Source organism: Chinchilla lanigera, unplaced genomic scaffold, assembly GCF_000276665.1.
Source record: "Chinchilla lanigera isolate Chin_1 unplaced genomic scaffold, ChiLan1.0 scaffold00012, whole genome shotgun sequence".
NCBI lineage: Eukaryota > Metazoa > Chordata > Mammalia > Rodentia > Chinchillidae > Chinchilla > Chinchilla lanigera.
The window spans coordinates 17,498,998-17,510,476 of NW_004955413.1; the positions used below are offsets into that span (position 1 = coordinate 17,498,998).

The following is an 11,479-nucleotide window of genomic DNA, read 5'->3' on the forward strand; positions in this document are numbered from 1 at the left end:
TGATGGTACTTTGTTAGGTGGAAAAAGGAAAGCAAATAGCTCCTTTGAAAAGGTAAAAAACAGCCTTTACCATACTTACCTAGAAGTAATTTAGGGAAATTTGATGTTTCAATGTTATGGTAATATACTATGGATGTCGTGGTGGCAACAAAGCCCATCACAGCCGGCATGAAGAGGTGTAGATGCCTGGATTCCCGCCGTCTACGGAGAGCAGTACAGGGTCAGGGTCTTAAACTGGTCGATCCAGAAAGTGCTCATTTTGTTTCCAACTTTTTTCATTAAAGCTCACTTTTAACTATGTTTAAAACCAACAGTGCAGTTGTGCTTGGTAAGAGAGCACGAAAGAGAAGACTCTCTTATGAGACATGATTCTCTAAAAGAATTTCTCCTAACAAGAAGTACAGAAAAACACACGAAGCAATATATTAAAATGCTTCCAACCAAAATAAATATATGAGCACTGTTATTTAGAGACACAGAATGGTTAAATGATTTAATGATTTTTGGGGGGGGTACCGGGGATCACACTCAGGGCCTCACACTTGCCAGCCGGGTGCTGTGCCACTGAGCTACATCCTCAGCATAATTTAATGATAAAAGCAAATAAAAATAACCAAGTTAATCTAAACTCTAAAGTATGTGATAATTATGTTTGTTACTTTGACAGATTCCCTAAGTTTTGTGGTCTTCAGTGATTTCGCCATTATTAGTTCATTCCATGCATGTGTATTTGCTGGTCTAGACACTATTAGGCTCTGGGAAGCAACAATAAACAAGATAAGACATTGCATCTGTGATCATAAAGTCGAGGGTATTTGGATACCAGTAGCGAATAGGAGCCAGATATGGTGGCACAGACCTGTAATCCCAGCTACTCAGGAGGCTCAGGCAGAAGGATCTTAAGTTTGAAACCAGCTTGGGTAACTTAGCAAAACCCAATCTCAAAACATAAAAAGGGCTGAGGCTGTAGCTCCGTGGTACAATACCCTTGGGTTCTACTCCCAGTACTGGAACAATAAAGAGCAAATAGGAAATTATAATACAGGTATAGAGACTATGATCATGCAAGGTGGCAGACAGGGACAGAGGAAGACCTGTGGAGGAAGTGGCTTGCACACTGAGACATGAAGAATGAGGAGAATCCGGGAGAACATGGGAGAACTACTGCTTCAGGCAGAGGGTCCAGATGTGATGTAGGGTAAAGCAAGCACTCCAGTACACAGTAGCTGCGAGAAATGAGGGCTTCATTCTGAGGGTGACACAGAGCTCCAGGCAGATGGAAGATGGAACAGGACGGGATGTGTCTGGTAGACAGCTCTTACCTGTGCTCCACCTGCATTAACAATGCCACACAGCAGAACACTCAACTTGTCTCAAATTACTAAAATATGTTAGTAAATCAACGACGCAAAGAACAGAGTAACTAGTTCAAGAATCAGGGGCAAGACATTTGAGGAAATCATGGGAAAGAGGTATGACGGACAGTGGGGACTGAAATACAAAATGAGAGCAGTGGAAAGGCATTCTTAAAAGAGGGAACAGAATGTGCAAATACATAGAATGATGAAGTAACGTTCAAAGTCCTAAGTGATTTAATATTCTTGGGAGGGAATGTCTAAGATAGGATGTATCATGAGAGGCTTTATATCCAAGGGAAGGGGCTGGAAACTCTGTGCAGAAAACTGTAGTCCTTTAATAGCTGAGCAGTAAGGCCAGATTTGTGTCTTAAGCAGATCACTGTGAACTAATGCACATGACAGAGTTGACAATATGTGGGTAGTAATGAGGAAAAAATAAGTGGACAAAGGAAGAGCAATTAAGAGAGCATAGATGTAGGTCAGGCAAGTCACAGTGAAGGACTCATGCAAGCTATGACAGCAATAGCATGGAGGAAATAATATATTTGGCAAAGGTTAAGTGTTACAGTGTACAGGATTGTAAGTGTTAGTGTATGAGGGTGATGGCGATGAAAGATAGAAAAGAAAACTAGGGTGTTTGAGTGGATGATCGTGTAACCAAGTAAGATTTCAAGAGGAAGAGCAGAATGGAGGAAGGAACCTACTTTCAGCCAGGATGTGTACCTAGTGAAGATGTCTTCTAACCGTATGAAGGAAATCACCTGATAGGTAAATGGATGTGGAGATTGTTAATGAAAAAATCAAATAGTCAGTAAGAAAAGCCTTTGCACTGCTTAACTAATCGTAGAAGCCATTTGTCAGATGAGTATTTTAAGTAAAGAACAGTTCAGAAACACTTTGTCTTAAAAAAAAAAAGACAGAAAGGAGGCACAAACAGCAGTGTCAAAGATAACAATTACGTGGAGGACTAAAGGTATCGTTAGGGTATTATATTCCCATTCTCTTGGTTTCTCATAGAAGTAGTATCCAAGATATAATGGAGAAGAAAAGAATAAAATAAAAGTTTGAGTTCAGAAGTCACTGAGAGATGACTTTTTGAGAAGCGTGGATAAAAAGGGCAAAGAGAAGAACCTCGTAGCTGAAGAGTGGGAGGAGAGAACACAAGATCAAGGTGAGACTTTTGCCTATTTGTTCTTAGGATGGGCTCTTGTATCACAACCACTAAAAGCACCTTTCTGCCCTTAGCATAGTTCATGAGCATTATTAGTTCAGCCTGTGTTTTCTGTCTCTGAATCTACATAATGTCAAGGTTTATGAGAAATAGTGCATTGATCTTCATGCGTACTCATAGAAACACATGGAAGTTTGCTAAGGACGTTGAAAAAATTAAGACTAGAATTGACTCTGTTAATACAAATACACCAAAGTGTTTATGAGTGCATAGAACTGTAAGTGTTAACACAAATGCACCACAGCTGTCAATAAGATAATAGCCCATTAAGCCTTTAAAGCCTTTGAGTGGTGGCATATGCTAGAATCTCTGGTTTGTCTTTTTATCAGAAATTAATACATGCACATATCTGCAAAGCACCATCACAATATATTGCAAAATAGTTGGCTCCATGACAGCTTAGAAGTTTCATTCCTTGCTAATTGCAACAGAAAAACATTAACAGATGTCAGAGGAAGTTCTATTAGATAAGAGAAAAATTATTCTTGGAGCTTTCTTTCTAAAAACTTTGAAAGGCCCTCTCATACCAATTCTTTGAAGAATAACCTTTAGCACAATTTCATAATCAAATTTTTCCTACGACTTGAACATACTTTCTTTTACTCTGTGAGAAAAATACTTTCCCTAACTTATACTCAAGTTTATTAGTACAAGTTATTATATTTTAACTACCTAACACAAACTTCTTTTATAAGCAGGATAAAATTCCTTTGATACCACGTGGGTGGTTTTTTTTGACAAATTCTGATTTTAAAGTACTTTCATGTTTTGTTTATTCTCAGACTTCTTTAGTGTCTGCCACACCTATCTTTGCTTCTTTACAAAATAAACTGAACTGATCATATGAGAACTGATTTATGTATAGATGTAAGAGTGATGCATCAGTGTAGACACACTTTCCATTTGTGCCAATTTTTAAAGATAAAGTAAAATCAAAATATTGCAAAGTACAGAATCTGCAAGGGCTATCTGGATTAGGGAACAGAGAAATGGAAAGTACCGGAGTGGACATAAGTCGTGGAGATGTGAATTTATTTTATCAGAGAAATTATGTGGGAGCACAAATACACAAACACAACATATAATTATCATATAAAATGAGTGACACTGTTTACTAATTAGTTATGTCTCACCAGTTAAGCCTCAATTGGCATGCTTTTGGTTCCTATCCACGTAAATATACCTGCTGGTATACAGCAGCGATATTACGTAAGTCAAGTCACTTACGAATCTGAGACAATCCCTTCGGCTATCTCACAAACATGCACAAACAGGAGGGCAAAGGTAAGAATCCATCTCAGGTTATGTCCCGGAAAATGTAGCCAGGTATTGTGATGAATTTGCACTTTTGAGCTCTGGCTTCCCCACCCTGGGGGGAAAAACGAGAAAAAAAAAGAGAGAGTAAGAAACAGATTAAACAAAAGGATCTATTTTTAATCCTGGATATAATTTATAATATTGCCAATTTACCAGGTTCCTGAAACCTTCGTGATTCTTAGGGTAGTAGTGAAAGTCTATTCTATTTGCATTGTGTTAAAAAATAACAATTTCAATTCATTTTTACACCACTGCCTAGGCTGATACCTTAGCATTTGTTTCATTGTTCATAAGTGACACAGATCTGAGGGGCATGGCTTTGTCTCACACGAGTCAGAAGCTCGTAATGACAGCTCTCTGATTCATTCAAGAGAAAAAGAATTAATACTTGTAATAACAAAAGAAATTTGGTGTGTATAATCTTTGGAGACATGGGATCTGTGGGAGGACTAACAACATACCGCATTTGGTGATGAAATATAGGCCTCATTAGTCAAGTCCATCTGAATCCTATTCATATCTTATGAGAAGAATGATCACCAATGACTGGCTAGCACTATGTAACAAGTAGACCAACACTCTTCTCAAAGAAAGCTGAGGTGTTGTTCATTAAAGGGCTCTCAAGCAGATTCAACAACATTATAGCTTTGTCCTGAACTCTAAAATATTTAAAATTGCATGTTAGTAAAAGTTTGATGATTTATTCCCAAAACTATAGGTAGAATAACATCACTTCGAGTGTAGCATACTCGGAAAGAATCCCACTTTTCTCTTTTTGTTTCTCATTTTCTGTTTCTAGAAAAGTCCTACATACTTCAAGAATGAATGATGGAGATTTGTGCTTGAAATATTGCAGGAAAGAATTCCTGTGAAGGCAAAAGGGACTCCTGAACATTCTTTGAAAAGAAAAGTGATTCCTTTCTTAGTTGTTTCCACATGTACTTAATCATTGGAAGGTTAGTTATATTTCATCTATTCTACTAGAACTTATGCTACAAACTCTTGCAGGCAAGTTCTATGTCTTTTTTTTTTTTTTTTTTTTTTTTTTTTTAAACACTGTAGTTTTCCTAGTACCCAATACCTCTTTGGGATTTATGCATAACCCCCCCACACCAACTCAAGTAACCAATGCCTTCAAAGACAGACTACATTTTTCTGTAGTTCCACTGTCAATATCAACTCCAGTTCCTCCCTGTACAAATATTTTCATTGCCAGTGTCTGTGTTGGAATGAAGAGGAACGTCACAGTCCTGGCTCTCAAGGAGTTAATGAAATATTTGAAAATGACTTGTTAAGTGTAGAATCCCAATTAATATATGTAAAATACCCATTTTCTACTTCTGGTTTTATAAAAGGATTGCTTCATGCCTAACAAATACTACTGTATAAATAATGACCAGTATTTTTGCCATATGGCATTCCAGTTCCAATATATTTATTTTTTCCAATATATTTATTGCCTACACATTTGTTTAACATAAATAACAATGTACTAAAAGTTACGTTGACTTCTATATATACCATATGACAAAAATTCTTTGATCTGCATTAGAATGTCAAACACATGGTATCCTCTCAATTGATTGTTAAGTGATTGTTAAATGTTGGTAGTTTTTGTAAAGAAAATCAGTCCAAAACTTTTCCTCTTTTTGTCATGGGCAAAATCAGTCATGCAAACTTTAAACAAAAATAATTCAAAATATCAGTTACTTCTTGTAAACGGGTAAGTACAGGAGATGTGGGAAGAAAATCAGGACCAGAAAATACTACACAGAGGAGTTCCTTTTATTCTTACAATTGTATTCCTTCAAATGAATGGTGATGGGGTCAGTGGGTGTTTATTATAGTTAATTTGAATCATTTTCTATAGCAAAAATGTTTCACTACTTTGAAAAAGTTAAAGAGTCTGTTTGGGTTGTTTGAAGTTCCACAAATTATACATAATTACCCTGCATAATTGGATTGTGTACAGATGTAAATGGTTAAATAATAGGAGAAACTGTTTCTAATTCCTTTCCAAATTGTTTTCACATGTATCCTTCCTACCTAAAACACAACCATCACTTCTGCTTTCACTTGCACACTCTGTTTCTTTCTCAGATATGTCATTTATTCCATCCTTCTCACCAGCCTCAAGAAGAGTCAATTATTTCCTTGGGTCTATGCCTAGGACAATTTGTTCCTGAATCTGAAAAAGGGCTGGCAATGGTATATACCCATTTCTCTTGACATAACTGCTTCTCTAGCTTGCTCCCAGGAGACAAGGACCGTATTTGGATTACCCATTTCCCTTTCCTTCTCCTAGCACAAGGTAAGTATGCAATAACTGCTGTAGATCTATCTCATGGAGCTGTCCCCGTCTCTCTTTAAAAAAAAAAAAATACTGCTGCTTAGCAGACATATGACTGCTTATCAACCTATGGAATTTCATATGCTAAAAATATGTCTTTGAAATAGTATACACAAAATACCTGTTTAGGCTTTTGTCATTGACATATGCATTAGCTTTTAGGTTGGAGAAACTCATGCAATATTATTCCAAATCTCAGCCATTAGCAAGATAGAAGATAGTAGGTGAAATAATACAGGAGATTAAATTACTTACCAATAAACAGTATTGGAAAAGTGATAAACAACAGGAAGACATGTGGCACCAAATTGAGGGCATCCACAAAGCAGGGATTCTGTAACACGCCATTGTAGATATTATACGAAGAGATGTTGTTACCACAAAATGACAGACTCATTTTTTCTTATATGATTTGCCCTAAAACAGAAAGAAAAGACTCTGACTTTTAAACTCTCTTCCATAAAATTATGGCTTTAAATGGGGGATCATGTCATAAAAGGAAGCCTTCCTCTTCTGCAGTTTTAAAAACAGAAAAACATGCCAAAGTAACTTGAAGTTTTCTTAGTAAGACTTAATTCCTTCTACAAGGTCCTCTTTTTTAAAGAAATGCATATTTAAGGAAGCTGTAGAAGAATATCTCCCTAGAGTGGTCTCTCAAGAGTGCTAGTCTGACTAAAATGATGTCAGAGAACAAAAATGGGGATATATCAAAACGATAGCAGAACAAAAATGGTGACATTCAGAAAAAAGAAGTGTAAAAACAAAACCAAGGATTGAAAAGTCAAAATGGTACACTATGACATCATTTCCTATGGTCCTTCACTGAAAATAATGCAACTGAACAACTTTAGCTGGATAACATTTACTGAAGAAATTGCAGACATAGCAATTTCTAGAAATTTCTAGAAATTGGGACCAACATGGGCGTGAACCAGCTTGTCTCTGAGGAATATTAACCTCAAGGGCTTCTGACCAAGTAAGAAGAACTCAAGTGGCAAGTTAATGAAACCATTCAGTTCTCTGCATCAGAAATATTCTTAAATGAAAGGCACTCTGCTGGAGTTATGAAACAAAGGCGAGCTTGAAGTTGGAAATCTGTATTCCATTAGAGTAGAAGTAGATGAGGTTAGAGAGCAAACGGAGGATAACATCACACAGGGCTTGGAGGTCATTCTCAGGACCTTGGCCTCTCCTCAAAATGGACTGGACCCACTGGGGCGGGGAAGGAGGTGTCTTTGAGCCAAGGAGTGACATGCCCTGATTTAGGTGGACCCCTTTCCTGACTGAACTCAAGCAGATGATAGAAGAGCAAGGATCTATCCCATCATAATACTGCTGTGAAATTCCAGCAAGTTTCAGCACTTTGACAACTTCTTTTATACTATTTACTGCTCATTTAGTCCCTACTAAATTGTGGGCACTTTGAATCTATTTTCTTAAGTCTTCAGGACAGCCTTGTAAGGACAGCGGTTACTGCAATTTACAGCAGAGGGTACTGAGGTTCAGATAGATTCAGTAACTTGCCATCCAGTAGAGAATCCAGGATCCACACCCACATGTCTGATTTATAAATTATGTTCTTTCCACTGCATTATGCAGCTCCAGCTTGATTTTTTAAAGAAATGATCTTATCTGTTCTTATTAAAACAAGTAGCAGTTTAAGATTTTAACGTCACTAGACTTTTTTTTTCCATATTTATATCACACTGGATTCTGAACTAGATTTTTAACAGCTGGCCAAAATTTTATTAACTAACATAACATCTTTCTTTCTTTTCATAGATAATTGCTTCAGCAGTAGGCATGAACAAGATTTTTCTTAGGAAAAAGCAAAGAATATCACATAGAAAGCAATGGCAAAAATAAATCGTTGAGGAAGTCAAATTGCAATCAAAGTTTTTATAAAGCACTGCAGAAGTATACAAACTAAGAGCCAGCCTTTTTACAGTCTAAAATGCTTCTGTGTAATTGCAGTCACATATTATTTTTGATAAACCTTTTTTGAAACATTATTGATATGCTGTGCAGTTTTCTGATCCTTAAAAAAGTGCTATATTTTAAAAACTCAAGATGCATTTATTTACTTGATAAATTATTGCCACCTATTAAACTTCTAAGTGGGGTTAAAAAATTCAAAGGCATTTGAGATTTTAAAATAACATAAAATGTAAGCTATGAATTCATACGTGCATGTTAGGTCTGGGTATTTCTGGTAGAGGTGGAAAAAATCAGAAACTAAAAAGTAACCTCTAGGAAGGAAATTTTAACACAACTTCCTCTGGTAGAAATGATAAAAGGAAACATAAGCCCATGCTTGAGAGATTTAAAGTAACTTCTTTTGCCATAATCTCCAGCTTCAAATCTCTCCTCCCCAGCTAGCCTTCCACTCCTCTTACCACAACTTTTTTTTTTACATTTTTTGCTCCGCCCATTCTTTGCCCTTGACCCTTCATCACCTCATCCAGAGCCCCCGTTCTTGGGGTACATTCTAACAGTCAACCCACATTCTGGCCCAAGGTGGACAAAAAGAGAGGCAACTGATTACAGATAATGCTGATAGTTATCACGTTCATCAGGGACATTTCATTCAATGAAGGTTTCTGGCTAATTCTTAAATTCACACTGTAGGGATGCTTGGGGAAGCCAAAAAGCCCTGCTGTTGGGGGGCGGAACTCTGTCAGCTGACACTGTCCAGGACCGCCCCTGGCGGAACTGTCTAAGCCGGACAGGGCCCAAGCGTTAGGGAGGGAGCAGGAAGAGGAGCAGGAAGAGGAGCAGGAAGAGGTGTCAGACGGGGAAACGCAGCATTTCTTCCCCATAAGCATAAAGAGCAAGTGTATGGGACAGTGGATGGGGTCGGGGAACTTGACTGGATCAGTTTTAAAGAAAAATATCCAAAGTGAAACTTTGATGATAGGGATGCTCTGTAGAATAGAAAATGTGAAAATAAAAATATATCTTGATGATTCAACTTCTGATTCAAAGGCAAGAATTGTAACACTGGTTACAATAGATCCTTGAGGTGCGTTATATGACGTTGCATATCCCCTAGGATTTAAAACCTTACATTTAGTAGACAAATATAAGAATTCACCCATCAGCTCTGTTAATGCTAAGAAACAGCTATCTGATTTAATTCTAAAAAGTGTTAAAGTATTTCAAGTATATCAGGTACAGCATTAATTTTTGCCAGATCCATCCTTTGAAAGTAAACTCTAAGTAGAAGCTGGCGCTCTTTCCGGTCCATCTAACACAAAATGTCAGTTGTGACAGCATAGCAATTGCAGACAACTTCAAATACTAGAAATACGTGAAAAAGAGGCGTGTTACACTCCATAGGAAAGTCTGCGTTCTCACACATCAAACAATTCATTCTTTAGTTATTCGGAGATTAACCAAATTATGAGAGAAACATGACATTAAAGAGCGTAGAGAATTTTCAAGGTAAAGATTAAATAAACGCTACAGTAAATTCTTTAAAATTATTCCTTGGATGTTTCAGAAAACAAGAACTAAATGTCTATCTTCCAAGCTATCTATCTACCTAGTTCGCTATGCCACACAAAGATCGAATTTACTAGCAGAAAGGATCGCTGACTTTTGATTTACTGCCGGGGCTGCATCCACCCTTTCATTCTTGCAGGGCTGAGCAGTTTCTCCCGCACATCACAGCAGACACTAGAACCGCTCCGCAGAAAAGATTTCTTAGACGATGCGATGAAAATCGAGCAAATAAAGCAAACATCAACAAATAAATACCTTGGGCTTGGCGAGGCTTCAAACCCCTGCTGGGTACACTTGTGCTACCTTCCAGACACCGACTCTCTACACTGCCTTAGGGTGTAACTTTCACCCCAGGACGCGTAACTCCTAAAACGCAAAGAGCAGCAAACGGTAAGCAGAGACACAGCTACTTCGCGAGGAGTACAGGGACTGTCTCAGAGGAAGAAGAAAATTAGTAACACCTTTCCCCGTTTCCCGTTACTTTAAGCAGGAGCCCGCTGAGTTTTGCAAGTAAAACTGGAAACCTGATCCCAACCGCCCCCACCTTCCCCAGCCGGGGCCTGTGGCTTCCTCCTACAAGGGGCGAGGACGAGTGCGCCGCGGGCGCCCTAAGCCTCTCGGAATAGTAGATCAAGAACAACAGTTCGCCGTTACTGTTATTTTTTTAATGATAGTTATACAAAAGTCATGGACTCACTCACTCAGAGGAGAGCTTTCTTCCCCTAGTCGAAGCACGTAGTGTGCGGCCGGAGCGAATTATTTTTAGGCTGGTAGGAGATCAGCTGCTGCCTCCTATCGAGTTTCCAAATTGCACAAACTGCTCGGGGCAGGGCCGGGGCGGACACCGCCGCGACTCGGAGAGGCAGGAAACTGGGCAGAAGCCCCGCGCTCGGCCTGGGCCGGGACCCGACCCGAACCGGACCCCGACCCTACCCACCCCCGGCGGCTGTGCGCGCTGGAGCCCCCGGCTCGGTGACCCTGCAGACCCGAGCAACCTGCGTCCCCTAACCTGCAAGGGAAGCGGAGAGAACGCGGTGCAGGCTTCGTGATGCCCTGGGCTGCGAGCTCCAGGCGCCAAAGCGCGCAAGGTGCCCGTCGCGTCCCGGACCCCCACCCCAGCTCTGACAGCGCCCATTTATTGGCCTCGTAAGAGAGCGGGTTTGGGGGTTCCAACCTTCCTTGCTCAGCGGACCCGGGCTGTGCAGGGCGCATTCTCAGTCCCCCAGTGACCTGGAAACCTCGCTCACTCCTCCGGACCTGGCGCCGCGCGCCCGCCTCGCCTCAAACTCCCTGGAAAGGCGTTTGGTTTCCAGGACTGCAGAGGCTGCCCCCCCCCACGCCCCGCTTTCTCTTGCTGCCAACCAAGGACGTGATTAACTATGAGATAACCTGTTTCAAAGACAGTCGCTTCGCAGTAAATCCCCACACCCTAGGACGCGCGCCCGACCCCAACGTGCCACCGGCTTTCAGGCCGCTCGGAGGAATCCTTTCTCCAGCTGCTGTAGCGATCTGGTACAGGCCAGCAGGGCGGGCTGCTGCCCTGAGGCTCCCCTCCAGCCCCAGGGGGCCCTGGACCCGACCTCGAAACTGGAAGGGCCAACACTGCACCCGGAGCAGCTTACTGAGACTCCCGAGCAGGCAGAAAACAGCACGCGTCAAGAACCAGGATTCCCCCCAGGACTCCTAGCACTCTGGGAAGCTGAGGCAGGAGGGTCGCAG

General features: G+C 40.3%; 1 protein-coding gene across 11 annotated transcripts in view; it reads right to left on the minus strand.

Moving 5' to 3' along the window:
• The window catches only part of Abcc9 (ATP-binding cassette, sub-family C (CFTR/MRP), member 9), a 124,255-nt gene extending 113,032 nt beyond the window's left edge, over window positions 1-11,223 (minus strand). For 4 of the 11 annotated variants that reach the window (XM_013511601.1, XM_013511602.1, XM_013511603.1 and 1 more), the window contains exons 1-5: window positions 10,935-11,135; window positions 10,016-10,126; window positions 6,512-6,673; window positions 3,817-3,958; window positions 80-201 (exon numbers count right to left, since the gene is read on the minus strand). In XM_013511601.1, coding sequence (XP_013367055.1) covers window positions 80-201; window positions 3,817-3,958; window positions 6,512-6,653 — 406 coding nt within the window. In that variant the 5' untranslated portion in view covers window positions 6,654-6,673; window positions 10,016-10,126; window positions 10,935-11,135. The other 7 variants (XM_013511597.1, XM_013511594.1, XM_013511595.1 and 4 more) reach the window with 7 other exon arrangements.
• Window positions 11,224-11,479: the final 256 nt, after the last annotated feature.